The sequence below is a fragment of the Girardinichthys multiradiatus genome, chromosome 15 (assembly GCF_021462225.1).
Source record: "Girardinichthys multiradiatus isolate DD_20200921_A chromosome 15, DD_fGirMul_XY1, whole genome shotgun sequence".
Classification (NCBI taxonomy): domain Eukaryota; kingdom Metazoa; phylum Chordata; class Actinopteri; order Cyprinodontiformes; family Goodeidae; genus Girardinichthys; species Girardinichthys multiradiatus.
Window position 1 is genome coordinate 1,667,420 of NC_061808.1, and position 23,893 is coordinate 1,691,312.

The 23,893-nt window shown below is 42.1% G+C and overlaps 3 protein-coding genes across 4 annotated transcripts; 2 read left to right on the forward strand and 1 right to left on the reverse strand.

The window, feature by feature from the left end:
• Window positions 1-3,994: 3,994 nt before the first annotated feature.
• LOC124882378 (spermatogenesis-associated protein 45-like) lies at window positions 3,995-5,813 on the forward strand. The gene is made up of 2 exons (XM_047388725.1): window positions 3,995-4,649; window positions 5,516-5,813. Exons 1-2 carry the CDS (start codon window positions 4,394-4,396, stop codon window positions 5,533-5,535), a joined length of 276 nt encoding a protein of 91 aa, XP_047244681.1. The 5' UTR covers window positions 3,995-4,393; the 3' UTR covers window positions 5,536-5,813.
• A 243-nt stretch (window positions 5,814-6,056) lies between these two features.
• Window positions 6,057-17,430, reverse strand: tatdn3 (TatD DNase domain containing 3). Of its 2 annotated transcripts, XM_047388722.1 has the most exons (10): window positions 17,237-17,427; window positions 16,512-16,544; window positions 15,646-15,719; window positions 15,109-15,193; window positions 13,467-13,529; window positions 11,779-11,888; window positions 7,235-7,290; window positions 7,059-7,171; window positions 6,418-6,498; window positions 6,057-6,337 (listed from the first exon to the last, which is right to left on the reverse strand). In XM_047388722.1, exons 1-10 carry the CDS (start codon window positions 17,291-17,293, stop codon window positions 6,206-6,208), a joined length of 804 nt encoding a protein of 267 aa, XP_047244678.1. In that variant the 5' UTR covers window positions 17,294-17,427; the 3' UTR covers window positions 6,057-6,205. The 2 variants fall into 2 exon arrangements, with proteins under 2 accessions (XP_047244678.1, XP_047244677.1); XM_047388721.1 differs by having other exon boundaries at window positions 7,059-7,290; window positions 17,237-17,430.
• On the forward strand, window positions 17,394-23,752 carry nsl1 (NSL1 component of MIS12 kinetochore complex). Its single transcript, XM_047388723.1, has 6 exons — window positions 17,394-17,661; window positions 19,441-19,513; window positions 19,615-19,745; window positions 21,338-21,392; window positions 23,029-23,096; window positions 23,174-23,752. Exons 1-6 carry the CDS (start codon window positions 17,473-17,475, stop codon window positions 23,426-23,428), a joined length of 771 nt encoding a protein of 256 aa, XP_047244679.1. The 5' UTR covers window positions 17,394-17,472; the 3' UTR covers window positions 23,429-23,752.
• Window positions 23,753-23,893: the final 141 nt, after the last annotated feature.

The window sequence follows — 23,893 nt, forward strand, 5'->3', positions numbered from 1 at the left end:
ACTTAAACATGGATGTCTCTCACAATAAAGGGCCCCAGGAAACCTTTAAGGCTAACAGAGCAGTCTATATGGAAAGCAGCAGGTTTAAAAGCAGCCGTTTCACACCTCCCACCAACTCATCTCCTCAGAACCCCTGCTTGGATTTAAGATCTCTGAGAAAAAATGTAAAAAGGCTTTTCAAACATCAAAACATCAAGAAGGCCCCAGGACCTGACAATGCATCCTCATACCTAAGAACCTGCACTGACCAACTAACCTCCATCTCCACTCAGATCAGGGGTGTGTTCTCTCCCCACTCCCCTTCTCCCTCTACACTGACTGGACCTCAGCAGACCCGTCTGTGAAACTCCTGAAGTTTGCAGATGACACCACTGTCATTGGACTGATCCAGAGCAGTGATGAGTCTGAATACAGACAGGAGGTGGATCAGTTGGTACACTGGTGTGGTCAGAACCACCTGGAGCTTAAACTGCTCAAATCTGTGGAGATGATGGTGGACTTCCAGAGAACACCACCTACACTGCCCCCCCTGACCATCCTCAACAAGACTTAAGAAGCAGCAGAAGAGCCATTTGTTTAGGCTCGCTTTTAGTTTTCTGCTGTATGTTACATATATGCTGTTTTTACTTTTTAGTTTTTAAGTCTGTTATTAAAATCTGTGTGTTTTATACTTGTATTTATTGTAAAGCAATTTGTGGTTTTTGACCTCTGAAAGGTGCTACATAAATAACATTTACTTACTTACTGTGTCTACTGTGGATCACTGCTGGTCCTGCAGCAATATACAACCTTCCACAGGAGCTGCTGGTCATCTTCTACACTGCCATCATTCAATCTGTCCTGTCTTCATCCATCTCAGTGTGGTTTGGATCATCCACAAAACAGGACAGGTCCAGACTGCAACGAATAATCAGGACTGTAGAGAGAATAATCAGAGCTGACCTTCCCTCCATCCAGGACTTATACAGGTCAAGGGTCAGGAAAAGGGCAGCTAACATTTCTGCAGACCCCACACACCCTGCACATAAACTGTTCAGAGCTTTACCTTCAGGTGGCGCTACAGAGCACTGCTCACTAAAACCAGCCGCCACAGAGACAGTTTCTTCCCCCAGGATGTTTCTCTGATGGACTCTTGACAGTCAGAGTCCCCAGATCCACACCATGTATATTTTTGCACAATTCAACCATGTCTTTCGTTTGATAAAAAACACTGCATATACACACACATTCACAAAAATATTTCTATTTACCATTTATTATTCTTTTTTAAAGATTTTTTTTGACAGAAAAGAGGGGCAGAGGGGGAGAGAGAGCAAAGGTCGCCAGGTCCAGGACTCGTACCCTGGACAGCTGCATCAAGGACTATAGCCTCTATATATGATCGTGCGCTTAACCCCTACACAACCGGCGCCACACCCCCCTTTTATTATTCTGAAAAAAAGTTCTCATTGAGAGCAAAGTGCTCTCATTCTTTGCTTGTGTCACCAACTTGGCAGATAAACTGATTCTGATTGTAAATCCTTCTAGTAGAAACTTATAAATGGAAAACTCACATTCCCTCACGGATTAAATACAAAAGATACAATAAATTCCAGTGACAGTTGGGATCCTTATGTTTACACTGTCACCTCTAAACTAGATCAAATTACCTTCTGACATCTTGTTGGACTGGTTTGGAGATGATGACAGAATCGGTCTCTTTGTTTTTAGGTTGTCAAGAACCTAGAAACAAAGGGTTGCGCTTAATCATTTGATCCATTTAATAATTGATTTATTTTATACAGGAGTAAAAAGTTTGTGTCAAAGATTTCAACTATTAATCTGAGCACAATGATGAAAATAATTTATTCTCACTCAGTTAAAAAAACAGAGGGCATTGCTACAAAAGGCTGGTTTGGGGGAATTGTCACTGATAATGTTCAGAAAACTCAGTTCATGAAATGGGTTTTGCTAATTCTGGTTTTATTACAAGTCAAATGAAAGTTCAGACTCACTGATGAGCAACAATTCAGAAATCATTTCAGAGTTGACTTTTGAACGGTCAGAGTTATTAGTCTTATTCTGCCAGTAGTTTATAACTGAAAATAATAGAATATAATTCTAGGATTACGATGCTCAGGATGGCAGCATGTTGGAGTAGCTCTGTTGTTTTTGTTGTTATTTTTAAAAACTGGAATTCCTTCGTTTGTGGATGAAGATAGATTTTTTTTTTTGGATGATTGTTCCCTCTAGTGTTGGATACTGTGAGCTGGAAGCAGTTTTGCTGATACATTTTTACTTTTGGAAATTTGTTATGATGCGTAATTATTGCAACAATGCATTTTATTTTTACAGCCTGGAGCAACTGATTAACATCTCAGAAGCCCAAATAATACCTTAACTAGAACCTCAAATTCCCAGTGAGGAAGTGCCGTGGATGCAGAGCAGGATCAAAGAGAAGAGAGAGAAGGAGGAAGTTCAAACCATATCTTCCAACAATTATGATGGGCAATGTGAGATCGTTGACAAACAGGCTGGATCAAGTCCTAGTCCTGAGACTATGGTACAACAAAAGTGTCTTCAGTCAGAGGCTTCTTCAGATGAACAGAGAGCGCTACAGGAGATCCTTCCTGCCCACAGCCATCAGCATCTACAACGGCTCTTTGAATAAACCTGCAAAATATGAGCTACAACAACATTTAATTTCCCACTGAGATTATTAAGGATTTTTTAATTGAATATTCATGCCTGGATGAACAGAGGAACCACCTACTTGCCTGTCAGTATGTTTCTTTTTGATTATTAAATCTTTTACTAACCACGCTATGCTGCTTTCTGCTCGTCTGCATTCAGGGGTGCACTCCTGAAACCACAATCTGACACCCAATGTGTTTGGGGCCATATCTGTTGATTTCAACCATGCTTCAATCTCTGCAACACTTCAATGTTTCAGCAGTTTGTCAGCAGCTCTACCGGAGAAAACAAAATGTTGCAGTCTGTACAGAATCCTGCTGTTAGGCTCTTTACCTCTAAATTTTGTCATGTGACCCTACTGTTAATGCAACTTAACTGGCTCCCAGTTCATTATCGAGTGCATTTTAAGAACCTAGTATTGACTTGGAGAGTGCTCCATGGACAGGCACCAGTATGTACCTCTGATCATCCCTATACCCCTACTAGGGCCCTGAGGTCCTGTACCAGCCCTAGACCCTTCTGCTTCTACATGTTTGCCTTCAACCAAATCAGAAGATGCTGATGCTTACTTTGCTTCCCCCGTCCACCTGTGTGTCTCAAGAAGTCTGGTGAAAATGCAACTGGAGAGACTGAATAGGAATAAGGCTGCAGGTCCAGATCATGTCAGCCCTAGAGTCCTGAAGGCCTGTGCAGAGCAGATCTGTGGGATTCTGCAGCACCTCTTCAACCTTAGCCTGGCCCAGAAGAAGGTTCCGGTGTTGTGGAAGACCTCCTGTCTTGTTCTGGTACCAAAGAAAACTCACCCATCAGTCCTCAATGACTATAGACCTGTTGCCCTGACATCTCACATCATGAAGGTCCTAGAGAGACTCCTGTTGGCCCACCTGAGTAAGCAAACAGTAAACTATCAGGACCTCCTTCAGTTTGCTTATTGCTGTGGAGTTGGAGTTGAAGATGCCATCATACATCTGCTTCAACAAACCCACTGTCATCTGGACAAAGCCAGCAGCACTGAGGATCATGTTCTTTGATTTCTCCAGAACATTTAATACAATCCAACCTGATTTGCTTTGTCAGAAACTCCAGAAGACTCAGGTGGAGGCCTCAACAATCTCCTGGATCAAAGACTACCTGACAAACAGACCACAGTTTGTGAGACTGAAGGGTTGTGTAGTCAGCAGCACAGGAGCTCCACAGGGGACAGTACTCTCACCATTCCTTTTCACTCTGTACACCTCAGACTTCCAGTACAAGACAGACTCCTGTCATCTGCAGAAATACTCGGATGATTCTGCAGTTGTTGGTGGATCAGAGATGGACAAGAAGCTGAGTACAGGAAGGTGGTGGACCACTTTGTAAACCAATTACCTAAAAGCTACTAGGCTAAAAAAAAATCAAATAAAAAAACAAAAATAAAAAAATGAACCTGCATTCCCCATAACATACGACATTAAAACTACTTAAAAGAGGAAATGCAGCTTATTTGTTCCAGACTGAGTGACTCAGCACACGCATAAAAGATCTCTGATGAGGAAGCGACCGGCTGCTGTGGAAACGTCATAGCAAAATAAACCATTGAGAGCCGAACATCTTTCTGCATAAAGCATCTTCGAAACACAAAGACACTGACCACGTTTTACGTTGCTATGCCAACGCAGTGGCGACACAGACGAAAACATTTTGGGATTATTTCTAAAAGTCAAAGAAAAGCAAACCGGATATGGATCAGAAAGAGTTGTCCGGGTCTGAGGAGCGGGTTCTGCTGGAGATGAACATGCGGAGGGAAACCTGGTGTCAGGTTGAAGCGGACCCCCGAGGGTTCTGGGAGAGAACAGAGCGACGGCACTACCGGAACCACCTGAAAACCAGCGCGGTGCTGCTGAGCGCTCTGACCGGCGGACAGCAGCGCAGCGCGGCATGCACCGAACGGCGGCTCCCGGCGAAACTCCCGGAGAGAAAACACTTTGAAGAGAGCTGTAAGAGGTTTCATGTCCAGGCGGGACCACAACTACCGCACTGACAATAACGTTTTAAATTAAATAACAAAGAGTCCATTCATTCCTATATACTCCGTGCTGTTTTCTCACCAGAAATTTATCTTGGAAACAGAAAAGTGTTCATTTAAAAATACTAAATATTCAATTAAAATACAATCATTATTTTTTCCGCCAAATGTAGCTGAGCAGAAACTTAATTTTCATTTCCTTTTCTTTATATTTCGAACTTTAAAAACATAAAATAAATGGCCAAGAGTAAAAAAAAAAGATATCACACTGTCCATATATGAACTGAGCAGTTTCACAACTTAATAAAGATCTAAAAACTGCTCTGAAATACTTATCCTCGTCCATACTCATCATCATTCTGGAAACGTGATTCTCACAATATGTTGCATCACAATATCTATAACTGCAATACTGCAAAGGCCTGCCTGGATGCAACACTTGGTAGTACATTATATTCCAAGTCACATGCATGCAAGTATATCTGGCCTGCTGGATGGATTCCTCTGTCCTTAATGCCCACATTTGATGTGTAATTTAACGACTGATATGCTAAAGCTCATAAAGAATAGTATGGACATTATGATGCAGGAAACCCATTGTTAGAATAATAATGATAATCAATATCATCATTGCAGTATTCTGCAGTAGTATCACTGCAGAATAGATTGATTTTCTGTTTTTATCATTTTCACAATGGAAATAAAAATAATTTCAAAGTCTGCTCATCAATTTTGACAACGAAAAGGAAAAAACGTCTGTTTTATAATATTGTGTATTAGCTGACGGTCATCCTTCCTAACTTAATGTTCTGTTTTTGTTCTTTCTCTCTCTTTCAGACAAATCTCACCTGGTGTAAACATACGACGAGGCAATACAAGCTGGACCCAACACAGAACCTGAACTCAGCTGTCAGGGTTTTAATCACAGAAACCGTGTGGTACAACACAGCATGAAGACATTATCCTGACTGTTACTTTATGTTTGCTGTGTCAGAATAAACTGACTCCATTCTGCAGATATGAGGAGATGTTTTCCCTCAGGTTCTCCTCTGGTGCTTCAGAAGTACTGGCTTCTCTGGATCCTGCATCGAGCTTCTAGCTTTCAGCAAATAAAATGTCAGAGTCATTAAAATGATGTAAGGTTCGCGTATTAAAATTCAGATAAAACCAACACTGACCAACATGTTGTGACCCTGACTGGTGGTCCTCAGGGTCACTGCTTACTGCTGTAAACAAGCTGACTGAACAAACCATCCTCCACCAATCACTGAACTCAACATGTCACATGGTGAAAATGAACTAAATGTCAATAATAATTAGAAATGAAAGAAAACTGAAAATGATTTCAAAAATTAGAAAAAAGAAATAGAATTTTATCTTAAATTTATCTTACATTTATTCTGTGTGAGATGTTTTTATGCTTTTAGGCAGAATAATAAATACAAAGGCAACGTTATAAAAAATGATATAATTTTTTAGTAATCTGAGCCTATGATGAGGAAGTATTTGCACCGTTGAAGCTCGGTATCATTGGCTGGCTCTGCTGAACAGTCTGTATGCGTTCTGAGCGGTGACGAGCTGAACCGTGTGAGGCGACAGACCTTTGACCTTAGCGATGTAGCAGCAGGACACAGCGATGTTGGCAGGCTCATTCCTCTCCTGTTAAACAGACGGAGACACAACAGAGAATAACTTCTCCACGTTTGTTCCTGAGTGAGAACCGATGACCTGAAACTCACATGTCTGTGGAGCCCGAGTGCAGGAGAGTCCGTCTCCAGACAGACGTGTTCCAGAGGGATCTGTCGGATGAGCTTGTCTCTCTGTGAGGAAATATTCAGTACATTTACTTTGTCACACCTCAGCGTTATATTTAAAACAACATTAGCATGACATCATCAACATGTAATAATTCATTCACAGGTGCCAAGAAATTCCTTTACTCTACTTATTTCTAAATGAGCTAAAATAGCTGACATGGTTCTGTGGGAAAAGTTCTTTTCAGTTATTTTGCTGCCAAAGAACCAGAATCTCGGGTAAAGAAAACCTTGAAACACCTTCAGAAAGCAGCGAGAACTAAAGTCTGGCTCCTTACGGGTGAGACAAAACCCAAAAGGATGAAGGATGACCCGGGACTTCTGCACAGAGAACATCTAATCATGACAGATCAGAAGGTCAGATCACATCATTCCTAAACCAAGTTCTCCTTTCAAGCAGTAGAAACAAATTAATTAATTAATTAATTAATTAACTCTCCATCATTTGGAAACACAAATTTTTCTCCATACTTTTCTAGACCTGGAACACATTTAATGAAATTCCAGACATTTCCAGACTGTGGGTTCCCTGTCCATATGTGAGGAGATGTGATGATCAGTCCCACCTGTTGATTTCTGCAGACAGCAGGAGGGAACGAGAAGAAGTAACCGGCCTTCACACCTTCCAGAGCGACTGATGGCTTCCCAGCAAAGTTGTGAAGCAGAGCTCGGCTGATTCCTGTTGGTAAAGACCCAAAGTTAGAACATTCACACCTGCATGGGATAGGACAGAAACACTCACCTTGTTGTCTCATGGTGTCTATGGTGACCTTAGCTGCTGATCGGGAGTGGATGTTCCTGTACAGAGACAGCCGATTATAGGAGTCATTATATTTTTATGATGGTAACTCGGTTTCCACAGCTTTATTTGACAGAACTTCACATGTAAAGATTCACAGCTCTGTATTTTTCTGTAGCAAACGGACAAGAAGTCCGACCCAGTCAACATCTGTGGTAGCAGGCCTGAAGTCATCAGAACGTTGTTTTTTCTATTCTTATATGGACAAAGTTGCTGAGATGTTACCTCAGCAACTGTTACTTTCAGTTTTAATCAGAAACAGAAGAAAATAATCTGAAAATATCTTGTTTTTGGTTCTTGGTTTGCAGCCTGTTTTTTTTTAGCAGCGAAAGCAGAACATGGGAAACTTTTTCTTTTTGTCTATGCTGTACAGGTCCTTCTCAAAAAATTAGCATATTGTGATAAAGTTCATTATTTTCCATAATGTCATGATGAAAATTTAACATTCATATATTTTAGATTCATTGCACACTAACTGAAATATTTCAGGTCTTTTATTGTCTTAATACGGATGATTTTGGCATACAGCTCATGAAAACCCAAAATTCCTATCTCACACAATTAGCATATTTCATCCGACCAATAAAAGAAAAGTGTTTTTAATACAAAAAACATCAACCTTCAAATAATCATGTACAGTTATGCACTCAATACTTGGTCGGGAATCCTTTTGCAGAAATGACTGCTTCAATGCGGCGTGGCATGGAGGCAATCAGCCTGTGGCACTGCTGAGGTCTTATGGAGGCCCAGGATGCTTCGATAGCAGCCTTTAGCTCATCCAGAGTGTTGGGTCTTGAGTCTCTCAACGTTCTCTTCACAATATCCCACAGATTCTCTATGGGGTTCAGGTCAGGAGAGTTGGCAGGCCAATTGAGCACAGTGATACCATGGTCAGTAAACCATTTACCAGTGGTTTTGGCACTGTGAGCAGGTGCCAGGTCGTGCTGAAAAATGAAATCTTCATCTCCATAAAGCTTTTCAGCAGATGGAAGCATGAAGTGCTCCAAAATCTCCTGATAGCTAGCTGCATTGACCCTGCCCTTGATAAAACACAGTGGACCAACACCAGCAGCTGACACGGCACCCCAGACCATCACTGACTGTGGGTACTTGACACTGGACTTCTGGCATTTTGGCATTTCCTTCTCCCCAGTCTTCCTCCAGACTCTGGCACCTTGATTTCCGAATGACATGCAGAATTTGCTTTCATCCGAAAAAAGTACTTTGGACCACTGAGCAACAGTCCAGTGCTGCTTCTCTGTAGCCCAGGTCAGGCGCTTCTGCCGCTGTTTCTGGTTCAAAAGTGGCTTGACCTGGGGAATGCGGCACCTGTAGCCCATTTCCTGCACACGCCTGTGCACGGTGGCTCTGGATGTTTCTACTCCAGACTCAGTCCACTGCTTCCGCAGGTCCCCCAAGGTCTGGAATCGGCCCTTCTCCACAATCTTCCTCAGGGTCCGGTCACCTCTTCTCATTGTGCAGCGTTTTCTGCCACACTTTTTCCTTCCCACAGACTTCCCACTGAGGTGCCTTGATACAGCACTCTGGGAACAGCCTATTCGTTCAGAAATGTCTTTCTGTGTCTTACCCTCTTGCTTGAGGGTGTCAATAGTGGCCTTCTGGACAGCAGTCAGGTCGGCAGTCTTACCCATGATTGGGGTTTTGAGTGATAAACCAGGCTGGGAGTTTTAAAGGCCTCAGGAATCTTTTGCAGGTGTTTAGAGTTAACTCGTTGATTCAGATGATTAGGTTCATAGCTCGTTTAGAGACCCTTTTAATGATATGCTAATTTTGTGAGATAGGAATTTTGGGTTTTCATGAGCTGTATGCCAAAATCATCCGTATTAAGACAATAAAAGACCTGAAATATTTCAGTTAGTGTGCAATGAATCTAAAATATATGAATGTAAAATTTTCATCATGACATTATGGAAAATAATGAACTTTATCACAATATGCTAATATTTTGAGAAGGACCTGTATTTAGCCAAGCTGCTTCCCAGTAAAGGTTCTTTATGGTCCCACTTACTTCAACTATAAAAGTACCTGGTTAATTAAAGAAAAAAACTTTGAGTAGTACCCCAATTTCTTCCATTTAAGAAGGTTTTGATTTGTCAGAGAAAAACTCACAAAAGTGCAAATCTGCATAAACAGTATTAAATTTGGGTCAGGGGCCACAGAAAGTCATTCAGAAGACTGAAAACGGCCCATGCGCCACTGTTTTTGCCACCCCTGCTATAAAGTTAAAAGAAAGAAAAAACATGTTTAACAACCAGGATTTAAATGTTTGGATCAGTGGGTGGAGCAGGCACTGCGTGGATGGAGAGCCTGGTTCATTTACTGTATGTCTTTACCTTCTCTCTCTGCATCGTTAAGCCAGTTACACGGTCACATTAAGTGTCACATTAGTGTCACATTAGTGTCACATTAAGTGTCACATTAGTGTCACATTAAGTGTCACATTAAGTGTCACATTAAGTGTCACATTAAGTGTCACATTAAGTGTCACATTAGTGTCACATTAGTGTCACATTAAGTGTCACATTAGTGTCACATTAAGTGTCACATTAAGTGTCACATTAAGTGTCACATTAAGTGTCACATTAAGTGTCACATTAGTGTCACATTAGTGTCACATTAAGTGTCACATTAGTGTCACATTAAGTGTCACATTAAGTGTCACATTAAGTGTCACATTAAGTGTCACATTAAGTGTCACATTAAGTGTCACATTAAGTGTCACATTAGTGTCACATTAGTGTCACATTAAGTGTCACATTAGTGTCACATTAAGTGTCACATTAAGTGTCACATTAAGTGTCACATTAAGTGTCACATTAAGTGTCACATTAAGTGTCACATTAAGTGTCACATTAGTGTCACATTAAGTGTCACATTAAGTGTCACATTAGTGTCACATTAAGTGTCACATTAGTGTCACATTAAGTGTCACATTAAGTGTCACATTAAGTGTCACATTAGTGTCACATTAGTGTCACATTAAGTGTCACATTAAGTGTCACATTAAGTGTCACATTAAGTGTCACATTAGTGTCACATTAAATGTCACATTAAGTGTCACATTAAGTGTCACATTAAGTGTCACATTAAGTGTCACATTAGTGTCACATTAAGTGTCACATTAAGTGTCACATTAAGTGTCACATTAGTGTCACATTAGTGTCACATTAAGTGTCACATTAAGTGTCACATTAAGTGTCACATTAAGTGTCACATTAGTGTCACATTAAATGTCACATTAAGTGTCACATTAAGTGTCACATTAGTGTCACATTAAGTGTCACATTAGTGTCACATTAAGTGTCACATTAAGTGTCACATTAAGTGTCACATTAAGTGTCACATTAGTGTCACATTAAGTGTCACATTAGTGTCACATTAAGTGTCACATTAAGTGTCACATTAGTGTCACATTAAGTGTCACATTAGTGTCACATTAAGTGTCACATTAAGTGTCACATTAAGTGTCACATTAAGTGTCACATTAAGTGTCACATTAGTGTCACATTAAGTGTCACATTAAGTGTCACATTAAGTGTCACATTAGTGTCACATTAAGTGTCACATTAAGTGTCACATTAGTGTCACATTAGTGTCACATTAAGTGTCACATTAAGTGTCACATTAAGTGTCACATTAGTGTCACATTAAGTGTCACATTAAGTGTCACATTAAGTGTCACATTAGTGTCACATTAAGTGTCACATTAAGTGTCACATTAAGTGTCACATTAGTGTCACATTAAGTGTCACATTAAGTGTCACATTAAGTGTCACATTAGTGTCACATTAAGTGTCACATTAAGTGTCACATTAAGTGTCACATTAGTGTCACATTAAGTGTCACATTAGTGTCACATTAGTGTCAACAGAAAAAATAAAACATTTCACCCTAACAAAAGCCAAATATCCTAAAAGCAGCAGAAGAAGAACGTAGAACATCTTACTCCTGCTCTTAATATCCTTAAATAAAAATAAAATGAATTAAAAAAAACAGTTTTTATTCCTCATCCATTAAAAAAGACAAATCTTGTGGACCTCAGCTTGAGAAAATATTTTGTTGCACACTGAGAAAAAGAGCGGACTTGATCACATGTCCTGTTAGGGATCCACAGATCAGGCCACCTTTGACCCTTTGTTCAGCTTTTAGAGCTCATGAAGAGAGAAAAACGAGCCGTTATTCTCCTGAACCGGGATGCTCAGAATTTTCCTACCCTTTCACATACATCCGTTCCTCCTCACACCGGGGGGTCAAAGTTGAACCTGGTTTGATAAAAGTAATCAAAGAGCAACATACCTTCAGAAAACATCAGAGCAGAAAACCAGTCTGTGTGAGTATCAATCATTGATCATATATTGATCATATTTGAGCCTTTCTACAAGGTTTCAAAGGGAAAAAACAAACGTTTATTCATTTTTGTGACCCACTGAGAGCCTTTAGAGGTGGTCTTAAATCTGGTAGCTCACACAGGTAGGTCCAGCTCCAGGGCGACGTCCAGCTGTCTGATGAAGACCTTCATCTGGTCGTCCCTGTCCTGCTGAGTCGGGGCGCACCACGGTGTGAAATCTAACCCAATCTGAAACCAAAAGAGAGGACAACTTTCACATCCATGCATCAAGCTGCTTCAGGTTATAGAGACCAGCGGAACAACTGCACTTTAAGAACCGTGTGTTTCAGACTCATTATGTAGCCGAACCAACAGAACCGATCAGATTTGTCTGGAAAAACGGTGACGCTTGGAATAACTCCAGTCAAAAGACAGTTTCAATAATCCAGGCGTGAGGTGATGAAAGCATGGATCACCTTCTCTAGATGGCATCTAGACAGGAGGCGCTTGGTCTTTAACTGAAAGAAAAAAGTCCTAATCACCGCGTTCACATGCGAGTCCAGTTTTAGGCTGGGAACCATTTTAGCACCTAAATTAGTCTGTATAGGATTAATAAAAATCTTTAATTTGCAGACTCAATTCACTAGATTTTTCCATCTGTTTTTATCAGGTTGTGGACATCCGAGTACAAAACATTCACCTAGTTGGATCTTATGATGTTTTCCCCCACAAATGGCTAGCAGATTAAAAGACTGCTTCACTATTCTTAGAGTTCAGTTAAAACCTAAAATACTCTGGACTGGATTATCCAAGATTAAATAAAAACCTATAAATCAGTTTGTGATCAGTGGCAGATTTAAGTTCTCCAAATTTCAAAAAGTATGAATTTCATTGCTTTGTTTGGCATCTAAACTGAACCAAGTTCAAGAACCTTGGGTCCAGTTTAGAACCCAGAAGTAAAAGGACTCAGAGGGTAAAATGTCCCACTATTCCTTTTTGAGTTTTATTTGTTAGTAACTCATATGATCAAAATGATCTCTGACTTGGACAAAAGCTCCAGATGTAATGTGAAAACTAAAGGGAAGAGTCTGAATATGAATCAATGTAAAAATCCATTTATTTCTCCCTGGTAAAATAAAGGGCTATTTCACAATGTTTTTGGGATCTGATCACATTTACTAACTGAAATATAATAAACACGGATTAAGTTATTCTGCTTCTAAGAGAACAGACCCAAAACAGAACCCTCAGGTCCAGTTTAAAACCGTGATCTAAGAGGATCTAGAAGCAGTTGACAGAATCTTTCGTCAGTAACTCAAAAAAAACCGACAAGGTCAAAATGTTTTACAAAAACTTACATTTTGAAATCAGCAATAAGTCGTCTAATCTAAGTAAAAATTTGTGGTGAAGCTATTTAAAGTTTACATTTTAATATTTTACATGTTAGAATAACAAGTTCCATCATCTAAAACCAATGAGTAATTGGGCCAGAGGTTCTTCCAGCCTAAAGAGGAAAAGAAGAAGTTATTGTTTTTGGTCCTGAGTTAGAGATGAGCATCAGGCTGGACTCGGTGAGGTTAACACCTACAGCACATTCCAGAAGCTGGGATTAAGGGTTTCCTGTCAAATGAGGATCAAGGAAAATACTTCACCTAAAGACATAATCACCAGAGACAAACTGGATTAACTTAATTATTTTTCATAGATTTAAAATGAAAATATGGCTCCTGCTCCATGCAATGAAAATAGAAAGTACTGTGAAGTGCCTCAGAGCGACTCAAAGCTTGTGCTCAACACTGCAGTTGGAAAAGGTAATCATGTATTTACCTCTCCAATGGCGACGAGGCGTTCTCTGTGACTGTAGAAGTGTGGCAGAGCAGCATCAAGGTCCTGATGGAAATAAAGCAGCATCAGCATTTAGCTTCATGTTTCTACATCAACACATTTATCTGTGGGCAAAACATTTTAGTGTTATTACATTTCATATCCTGACTTTTAAAGACTCACAGTTTGCTGCTCGGATTTCATTTATAGTTTAAAAACAACAACAAACTTTATAGGAAAATGTGCTGAATTGTTTCCAAAAGATGGTGACCATTTCCCTCCTTCACCTGTGACCTTGGATGGATGGATGGATGGATGGATGGATGGATGGATGGATGGATGGATGGGTGGATGGATGGATGGATGGATGGGTGGGTGGGTGGATGGATGGATGGATGGATGGATGGGTGGATGGATGGATGGATGGGTGGGTGGATGGATGGATGGATGGATGGATGGATGGATGGATGGGTGGATGGATGGATGGATGGGTGGATGGATGGATGGATGGATGGGTGGGTGGGTGGATGGATGGATGGATGGATGGATGGATGGATGGATGGGTGGATGGATGGATGGATGGGTGGATGGATGGATGGATGGATGGGTGGGTGGATGGATGGATGGGTGGATGGGTGGATGGATGGGTGGGTGGATGGATGGATGGGTGGGTGGATGGATGGATGGATGGATGGATGGGTGGATGGATGGGTGGATGGATGGATGGATGGATGGATGGATGGATGGATGGATGGGTGGATGGGTGGATGGATGGGTGGGTGGATGGATGGATGGATGGATGGATGGGTGGATGGATGGATGGGTGGATGGATGGATGGGTGGGTGGATGGATGGATGGATGGATGGGTGGGTGGATGGATGGATGGGTGGATGGGTGGATGGATGGATGGATGGATGGATGGATGGATGGATGGATGGATGGGTGGATGGATGGATGGATGGATGGGTGGGTGGATGGATGGATGGGTGGATGGGTGGATGGATGGGTGGGTGGATGGATGGATGGATGGATGGATGGGTGGATGGATGGGTGGATGGATGGATGGATGGGTGGGTGGATGGATGGATGGATGGGTGGATGGATGGATGGGTGGGTGGATGGATGGATGGATGGGTGGATGGGTGGATGGATGGATGGATGGGTGGATGGATGGATGGATGGGTGGATGGATGGATGGATGGGTGGATGGATGGGTGGGTGGATGGATGGGTGGATGGATAGATGGATGGGTGGATGGGTGGATGGATGGATGGATGGGTGGATGGATGGATGGATGGGTGGGTGGGTGGATGGATGACAAATGACAAATGTTTTTTTTAATAAGGATGTAAATCTGCAGATTTTCAGTTAAAGTAGAAAATATTCCCCCTCAGAGTCAGAGATGGAGCATCAAGTTCCTACATCACATCCAGGCTTACTGTTATGATATCTGAATCCATCTGAGCCTGAAAGAAAAAGAAGAAACAGCAGAATTCCCTCCAGGCTTCTTGGATACGTGTTTCCCTCCCATTGCTTCACACGCTGCCCACTGTAAGGTCCTCACACAGATACGCTTTCCGTTTCTTCCTACGAGCAAAGTCAAATAAAAGAGAAGAAGGGCCCTGAGCTGATGGTTTTCTTTACCCGAGGCTTCACGCTGCGCTGAGCAGGACCCCCGCCGGCCTGCAGGGGGTGGAGGCCGAAACATGGCGCCACGAGATCCGGATAGCTGTGAGAAAGGATTCTCAGTATGATGTAAAGAACAAACAGAGACCATGCTGACCAGCTGAGAGCAGCTGGAAGGAATAAAGGACTCACTGTACTTTGAAACTATGGGTTTGTTTATGTTCTGATGGTGCAGTGAGGGCAGACTGGACTGGAAATCACAGCCTTCTTCTGGTTTTACTCCCCAGAAAGATTTTTTCTTCAATTCAATTAATGTGCAAAGTGCAGCTGGAACACAGTCTGCATGTTACGTCCATGAGGCTCCCTGACCCTTACTGTTGTGTTCCCAACATCGCACAACAAACAGGGTTCCAGTATGTTTCCCACACTTACATTTCCACAGTTCACCAGTCAAGCGTTCCCCGTTTTTAAGGAAAAGTAAGCAAGTGATGGTGAGCCAGCCACAGCACTGGACTCATCGTGGTGCTGACTGAATAAGTGTGCAGATGTACAGACCTTTCCTGCAGCTGGAGAACTCGGGGAAACTCCTCAACTTCTTCAGTGACTGCCACCAGAGTCTTTACACCAGCCTGGACACACAGGAAGATATTTATCTTCCAGCTTCAAAGCGTTCACTCATGTTTCATCACCTTCTAATACAATCACCAGTATCTAGTTAAACATGCACTATATACAGAGTCCACACGTGTTAGAATGGCTGGTTTCTGAGACCTAAAACAAGGAGACCATATGAAGATATCTCCACATATCCTGTTCAATACAACCCAACAACAAACAAGCATAAAATCAAATGGTGCACTAGCCTGGTAGCTCACATCAAACTAACTCAGTTGAAGCACCTTTTGGTCTCATTTCACCATCCAGTCTTTTTGGAGGGAGCCCATCAGTAATATATGGGCCCCTCTGCCTTGTAAAGAGTCTCAGAACAAAGTTTGGCAGGCACAAAAACTGGATCTTAGGTGATTAGATGATCTTAAAGGATCAAACCATACAGCTGATCATCAACTGATGGATGAAGCTTATATCATGTCCTGAGTCAAGTTGTTTCATCCTGTTACCTGAAGACAGGAAGTGGAATTTATCTGCTGAATATTTCTTTAGGTCTCATTCTCCTTCCTTTCTCTAACCGTCTCCTTTGCACGATGTCCAGATCAGGGATATGTCTGGCTCTTTGAGAATCACCTTGTTGGAACTAAAACATTTCTTTTGTTTCCTCCAGGATCCAACATCGGGTTTTACAGAAACACAAGCCAGTTTGGTTCAGTTAAAGTAAATGCAAAAAAAGAGAGGTGCCTTCAGACATCTACACATTATAATTTGGGGAAACAATATAGCATTCTTTTTAATGAAGAGCTTTTTACCTGCCGTGTTCTGTGGATCACATCCTGGAGATCCTACAAAGGGGAGGAAATGGTTTAGTGATAATCTGTAGATGTTTTGTCACATGACAACCACAAACTGTAACGCAGTTATATGAACTTTATGTGACAGACCAGCAGGACGTGGCACAGAACTGTGAATTGGAAGAAAACCGATACATAATTCCACAATTATTTACATATAAACATCTGTAACGTGTGAGTAGAGATTCACCTTCCAGCAGATGACTCTACATACAGCCAGAGCTACAATGCATGGTTTAAAGCATATTCAATGGTCTAGTTAAAGTCCACACCTAAGAGAACCTGTGGCAAGACTTGAAAACTGATTTTCACAGATGTTCTTCATCCAACCTAACTGAGCTTGAGCTGTTTTACAACGAAAGCCAGTAGAAACAAAGTCCAAAAGACCGGCAGCCAAAGGTTGTTCTGCAGACCAATGACTCAGGGGGGCTGAAAACTCAGCTTTCCATAGTTCATCATCCTTTTTGTTCATTTTTAAATATTACAAATGAATCTAAGACCAGTTTTTCTGCAGTGGGTGGGAGTTAAATATGGAGCTCGGAAAAAACAGGAGGAAGATAGGAGACAAGGCAGGAAGGAAGGACACAAAGAGGCAACAGGAAGGAAGGAAATGAGATTTTGACAGCGTGGTAGAGACTAAATGCAACTATTTTTCCATACTGTACATAAATACATATTTTTACCAGTTGGAACTCGGTGGCTGATATGTGACAGTGACAGTCAACGAAACCAAAATCCATTAAAATAGGCAAAAATATGAATTTTTAATAAGGAAAACCGTCAGAAAACAACACATAAACAGTACATAGCTAACGGCCAGCAGCTAACCGGAACAACAATATAACGACTTCCTGTTGGCGGCGGAAATCAACCTGAAACCCGGAAGTAGAGAAAATTCCAAACAAATCGGGCGGTAAAGATGGAGTCCGTACAGACCCAAACTTCCCAGGATAAAGACCCAGATCAGGAATACAGAGTTCGGCTGAGGTCCAAGGGGAAAGCCACCGAACTGATGAACAGTTGTTCGGAGGTTTTACGGAGCGCTTTGGACGGACAGCCGGAGCTTCCCGAGGAGACCAGGAGAGTTTTACTGGAGGAGCTGCTGGCCGTGAGTCCCGCTGCTTTCAGTTGACTTTCAAATCGGTTGCTGCGGATTAACCTGCTTTATTAAACAGTATTCAAACGATTCACTTCTGGATTTATTGCTGCTAACATCCGACACCAAAATCCGCTCATGAAAGGTCCCATTTAACAGTTAATTTGCTTTAAAATTCTAGCAAAACCAGCAAACGGCGCTTAAACCCACAGGTGTCAATGTTCCACGGTAGATCAATGGTTCTTCAGGTGTTACAATCCACAGGGAACGTTTCCACGTTTCAAACAGGGAGGTATTCCCATGAAACAAGGGTTTTCCTACTTTTTAGAACATCTCCCAAAGTTCTCCAAGCAGCTCCCAGCTATCAGCATGAAGTATTTCGTCTCTTTTTAAAGCAGGAAGAGACTAGATGTGTTTCCATTTTAAGTCGAGCTTAGGTTATGACCAGGTTATTAATAGTGAATAGGTCTTACCATCAAGGTAACGTTTTCTTTAGTCTCATCTCTAGACTTGTGATAAGCTGAGGAGCTCCACCAGCTTACATCTGGAGTGAGCCACATCTGGAGTCAGGCACATCTGGAGTCAGCCACATCTGGAGTCAGCCACATTTGGAGTCAGGCACATCTGGAGTCAGCCACATTTGGAGTCAGGCACATCTGGAGTCAGCCACATTTGGAGTCAGGCACATCTGGAGTCAGCCACATCTGGAGTCAGCCACATTTGGAGTCAGCCACATCTGGAGTCAGGCACATCTGGAGTCAGGCACATCTGGAGTCAGGCGAGGGGGTTCATATGATCAGGATGCCTCCTTGAAAAAGCTTCCATTGGAGATTTTCCAGGCATGTCCCATTTGGAGGAGACTGCAGAGAAGACAGAACTGGCTGTAGGAACTATATGTCCCCATTGGTCTGGGAACACCTTGTGATCCCCCAGAATGAGCTGGACAGTGTCCCCAGAGAGAGGGAGTCCCCCTCAACCTGTCGGCTCCACGGGCCGATCCCAGACAATGAGGACAATGGGTGATTTTATATCAGGAAAATATTTGTGTAGACAGGTCTAAGTTCTGGAAAGTAACCTAGCAGGTTTTGGCAAAGAACCATGTTAGTTCCTAAAACTAAATTCTAAAAAATTAACCCGTGAGCTCCTGAAACTCAACACAACTGCTGGATCAGCCTATAAATACAGCTTTACAGCAAAAACACCCAGTAAACCCAGAAGGTACGTCCATAAAGTTCAGCGTTTCTGAAAGTAACCATTAAACATGTGGATACGAACCTTTAAGCAACCAGTAAGTTTTAGAAAGTAACCTGTAACTTTCAGACACGTTTCAGAGGTTATCTTTGCTTTCGAATAGTTTGCTGTTTAAAAGCTCATCTCACTAAATGCATTTAAACCATTAAAAAATCATTCCAACAAACAGAAACATCTGGAAGTGATGATTGCACCAGTGTGGGTCATGATTGTTTAATTAGAAAGAAGTCTGGTGGCCCTGGGATTAGTTTGGTGTGAATATTTATCTGAACTGAAAAAAGAAAGTTACCAACAAGAAATAGTGACGGTTGAAACCAGAAAGTTCTTAGAAAGACATAAAAATGTTTGCTTCAGACCAATGTTTTAGGTTGATCATAGTAACCAGGCTGCTGACGTCTGAAGTTTCTCTCATGGTTTGTTTGGAAGATCTTCTCCCAGAATAAAGTCACACAATTAAAGTTTAAATAAAAGCATCAGATTCTTCTCATTTAATAGAAGACAGCCTGGCTTTGAGTCTAAATCATGTTTGGATCTTTGCAGAATTTTGAAGCAGCTGTCAGGCTCAATGTGTTGGTTGGTGGACAGCCCTGGGACGAGGCTCCAGATCTAGAAGGTAATTTATGTTCTTCATAAGCTGAAGGAACATGCACTTTCCTGAAAGGTATCTGATTCAGGAGAACACTGACTGCTTTTCAACTCTAACGTCCTGAACAGGTGAAGAGGTTGTGGACCTGGATGGCCTTCTGGACGACACCATACTTGAGACCACCGGGAAGCGCTATTCATACCCTAAAAGGATCCTTTCTCATGTGGTTCACGCCCTGAAGGCTGAACGGAAAATCCTGGTTGGTTGAGATTTATTGATCTAGTTTCACACCCATCAAGGCTCAATTAATCCCACAAGGTGATGTTTTAAAGTCAAAACTCTCTGGGTACCTTCAGGGGCCAGGGTGTTGATATGACGGTATAGTTCTCCAGAACTTGTAAGGTATTTTTCATGGACTAGGCTGTTTTGATTCTGAAGAATTACCTTTGGGATCAGGAAAATGCCTTGTTAATCATCTCTGTGGTTGAGGCTTTTTTATTAGATGAATAACAAGGCACTTTCCCGATCCCAAAGGTAACTAAGTAGACAAAGTTTCAAGAACCCACCAAGTTTTGAAAAGTAAGCTTTAGGTTCTGGAAAAGTGAACCAGTGAGTTCCTAAAGGACCACACAGTTACCCTATAGTACATCCCAGAACCACCTGGAACGTAACCCACTAAAGACTGTGGAGATGACGGGGGACCTTTGGAGAACACCACCCCTCATACCCCCATCACCATCCTCAACAACACTGTCAGCTTTGGACCACTTCTGGTTCCTAGGAACCACCATTTCTCTGGACCTGAGATGGTCTTCACACATAGACAATGTTCTGAAGAAGGTCCAGCAGAGACTGAACTTCCTGAGGCAACTCAAGAAGTTCAACCTTCCACAGGAGCTGCTGGTCATCTTCTACACTGCCATCATTCAGTCTGTCCTGTCTTCATCCATCTCAGTGAGGTTTGGATCATCCACCAAACAGGACAGGTCCAGACTGCAACAAATAATCAGGGCTGACCTTCCCTCCATCCAGGACTTATACAGGTCAAGGGTCAGGAAAAGGGCAGCTAACATCTCTGCAGACCAACACACCCTGCACATAAACTGTTTAGGCTTTGACCTTCAGGTGGCGCTACAGAGCACTGTCTGCTAAAACCAGCCTCCACAGAGACAGTTTCTTCCTCCAGGATGTTTCTCTGATGGACTCTTGACAGTCAGAGATCCAGAACAACACCAAGCATGACTGGACCAATCTCACATTATATTCTATCTTAAACTCAATTATGTTTATATGTACATTTAAAAGATATTCTTTAATATTGAGAGCAAAGTGGAGCGGAGTCAAATTCCTTGTTTGTCTGAACAAACGTAGCAATAAAGCTGATTCTGATTCTGAAATACATGTGAGTTATGGGAAATGTTCACCAGACAGTACCATGCAAGTTTCTGAACGGTAACCATTTTGTCTGGAAATAACCTCTGATTTTCTGGAAGGCAGCCTGTAAATCTGCAAATTACCCATAATTATATGTAGAGTAACCTGCAATTCCTGGACATTTTAACCATTGAGTTGATGGAAAGTAACCTGTAAGTTAGCCTAACTTGTAGCTTACCATAAAGTAACCCTAAATTTCCAGGGAAAGTTTGGGGAAAGTAAAAAATGAAGTACCAGGAAAATACCCAGTAAGTTTCAGAGAAGTACCCTGTTAGTCCCAGTAAAGGCCACAAAATAAATGCACATTTTTGTACATTAGTGAGATTATTTTGTTGAAATTAAAATACCAATAAAATAATGAGTCTTGTAGAGCAGATATTCTTTGAGCTTCTCTTCCATCTGCTGTTTGTGTTTCAGGGTTTATATGAGACATCAGTTCTGCCTGAAGACATCCAGAAAGATCCAGATCAAGGTCAGCTCATCTTCTTTTGGCCTTTGATTGACCTGAGAATAATTATTTCATACATAGATTAACAGGAAAATAAAACACATGAGTTTTTACAGATTTACCCTGAAGCTCCTTTCATTCTTAGGAAAAACATCTTGTTAATTTATCTGTAGTCTTCACTGCCACCAGCAGAGGGCTCTCACTTTCTCTCCCTGTTAGTTTGTATGATGAGTCAAAACTTAATAAAGTGAATCAGTTTTTCAGCTGACATCTGAATATTTTATCAGACTCTGATCATTCAAATAGCTTAAAATATCAAGAGAGTTTCAGTTTGTTAGAGGAGCCAAATGAAGCAAATATCCTACATTTTTAAACTAAATGAAATAAAAAAGTCGATAAATAATCTTCCAGCCTTGTTTCCGGGCAGAATATTTCCACAGATCCAGAAACCATAACAGAGATGGCTGCATGCTGTCTTAGAAGCTCGGGCCTGTCTGACCCGAACCCTGGTTCAGATGTCCGAGACGCAGGTTCTCCATGTCTACCACATCTGTTGAGAAGGAAGAACCCAGAGCCGCAGACATGAAAGTTTCTCTGTCGCTGAAGTGAAATCCTGAAATGTTTCAGCACTTTTTGTTCACCTTTTTCAGGACACTTGAGGACTGATTGTAGCTGAGAAAACAAATGTAGCTGCAGGTCACCGTAGCAACGTTAAACAACAGAAACTGATCGCCTGACTTCATGTCAGGACAAGGTTAGGGTCACATGATCAGCAGCACAGGTCCAGCTGAAGTCCCTCCATCAGTCTGATCAGCAGAAGGATGCTGTAGCAGAGAAGATCAGCTGAGATCATGTGCTCCTGTGTTAGCAGAAAGTTGCAGCTGACAGAACAGTTTGCTGGATCATCAAGAACTTCTGTGCTGAGGCTTCTAATATCCGTTCTCCTGCTGTTGCCACCAGTGCTGAGCTTGCTTAACATTGACAGCAGGTATGTCCACATTGAGATGAAGAGGTCTGTCCAAGAAAGCCTTCAAAGACAGACCGAAGTTCTGCAACAGCAGGAGACTAGAGCCCAATTATTTTCCATAATGAACCCTTCTTCTAATGGTTTGGAACATCTGGAGAAGAATCAGAACCATTATGAGTCCTGTGTGGTGCCAACAGTGAAGAATACTGATCCAATCAGTGGTTGAGGTTGTTTCTCCTCCAAAGTAGTGGAGTTCTTCCCAGTTCTGCCCAAGGACTCTGCCATGGACGAAGAATAAGATCAAAACGTCCTCCAGGAGAAACTTTTTCCAACATTCAAGAGCAGTTTGGAGATGATTTGTGGATTTCTCATGATGGAGTATCAGGTCACAATGCTGATGTGGACCTGAGGCCAGGAATCTCCCAGATCAGAACCTTCTTCCTTCCACCGCACATCTTAATGCTGCCACCACCGCCCAGTTATCAAAAAGCAGGTGGAGAAACAGAAACACACTCAGCAGGTCAGAGAGCATCGCAGAGGTTGGGATGAAGAAGGAGCAACATAGCAGATATCCACTGCTTGCTTAAACTTGATGGATTTGATAATAAAAGTATTTAAAGCCATGAAGATGTTCTATCTGTTCTTCATGGCATCGAAGCATCTCACCAGGTCTGTTTCTGTGTTTTCCTTCAGAGAACATCATGAACGATGTGTCTGCGGCAGCTCCTGGGATGGTCAAGCAGGCCATCCAGGTGATAAAGGTAACTCCTCAAGAACCAATATGTATTCATAGAGGAGCAAGCAGATGCTTCATGGTCCCATCTTTGTCTCCCTGCAGTCCATCGGCACTCTGCACAAGCAGGCAGAAGATCTCTGTGAGATCCTCCATATGAAACCCAGCTCCACCTCTCTGCAGATCCACAGAGAGGTGCTCGGCGCTACCGCCCAGTTAGACGCTCTGCCTCCTGCGGGGGGCGCTGTGAGAACCAGGCAGCTTATTAAGAGAGCTGTGGAGGAAGCTGCGGCGGCAGAGGGTTACGTGCCCGACACCAAGAAACCAGAGCGAAGCGTGGGAGAGGATGAAACCGAGTGACACTTCCTGTTCTGAAGACCACAAAACCACAGCGAGAACAGCCGGGTCAATTTATGGTCCAGAGCAGCAGAGGAGGATGTTTAGGAATCAGAAGTTCCTGAACATCGTTCTTCAAGAACTTCTAGAGACTGAAAACAGCTGAGATTCTCCTGAATGTGTTCAACATCTAAACCAACTGTTTCTGTCCGAGGGGGGAAGGTTCCAGATGTTCAGAGGGCTGAAGAAGAAGACCTTCGTTTTTCCGCTGCTGTAACCTTTGGAAGGTTTTACTCTAATCTAAGATCAAACCTTCAGGATTGAAATAAATTTCCCATCAGAAATGAACAATATTCTGAGTTTGTTTTAACATTAACATCATCATCAACTCTCAGGTCCATGAATCTGAGTCTGAAGATCAAACTACTCCACCTGAGTCAGTTTGGTCTCATGAATCCAATTCTACAAGCGTTCCCGCCCCGTCTGCGT

What these genes read in the sequence shown, in the direction of transcription:
- LOC124882378 (XM_047388725.1), top strand. Translation starts at nt 4,394, where the DNA reads ATGGATCAGAAAGAGTTGTCCGGGTCTGAGGAGCGGGTTCTGCTGGAG. An exon ending in AAAACACTTTGAAGAGAGCT is followed by an intron (nt 4,650 to 5,515) that starts GTAAGAGGTTTC and finishes TCTCTCTTTCAG; the next exon opens with ACAAATCTCACCTGGTGTAA.
- tatdn3 (XM_047388721.1), bottom strand. Translation starts at nt 17,293, where the DNA reads ATGGATTTTGGTTTCGTTGACTGTCACTGTCACATATCAGCCACCGAG. An exon ending in AGCGCAGCGTGAAGCCTCGG is followed by an intron (nt 13,530 to 15,108) that starts GTAAAGAAAACC and finishes TATTTCCATCAG; the next exon opens with GACCTTGATGCTGCTCTGCC. An exon ending in CTGGAGCTGGACCTACCTGT is followed by an intron (nt 7,291 to 11,778) that starts GTGAGCTACCAG and finishes GTCTCTGTACAG; the next exon opens with GAACATCCACTCCCGATCAG.
- nsl1 (XM_047388723.1), top strand. Translation starts at nt 17,473, where the DNA reads ATGGAGTCCGTACAGACCCAAACTTCCCAGGATAAAGACCCAGATCAG. An exon ending in CGAGGCTCCAGATCTAGAAG is followed by an intron (nt 19,514 to 19,614) that starts GTAATTTATGTT and finishes CGTCCTGAACAG; the next exon opens with GTGAAGAGGTTGTGGACCTG. An exon ending in AGGCTGAACGGAAAATCCTG is followed by an intron (nt 19,746 to 21,337) that starts GTTGGTTGAGAT and finishes TTTGTGTTTCAG; the next exon opens with GGTTTATATGAGACATCAGT.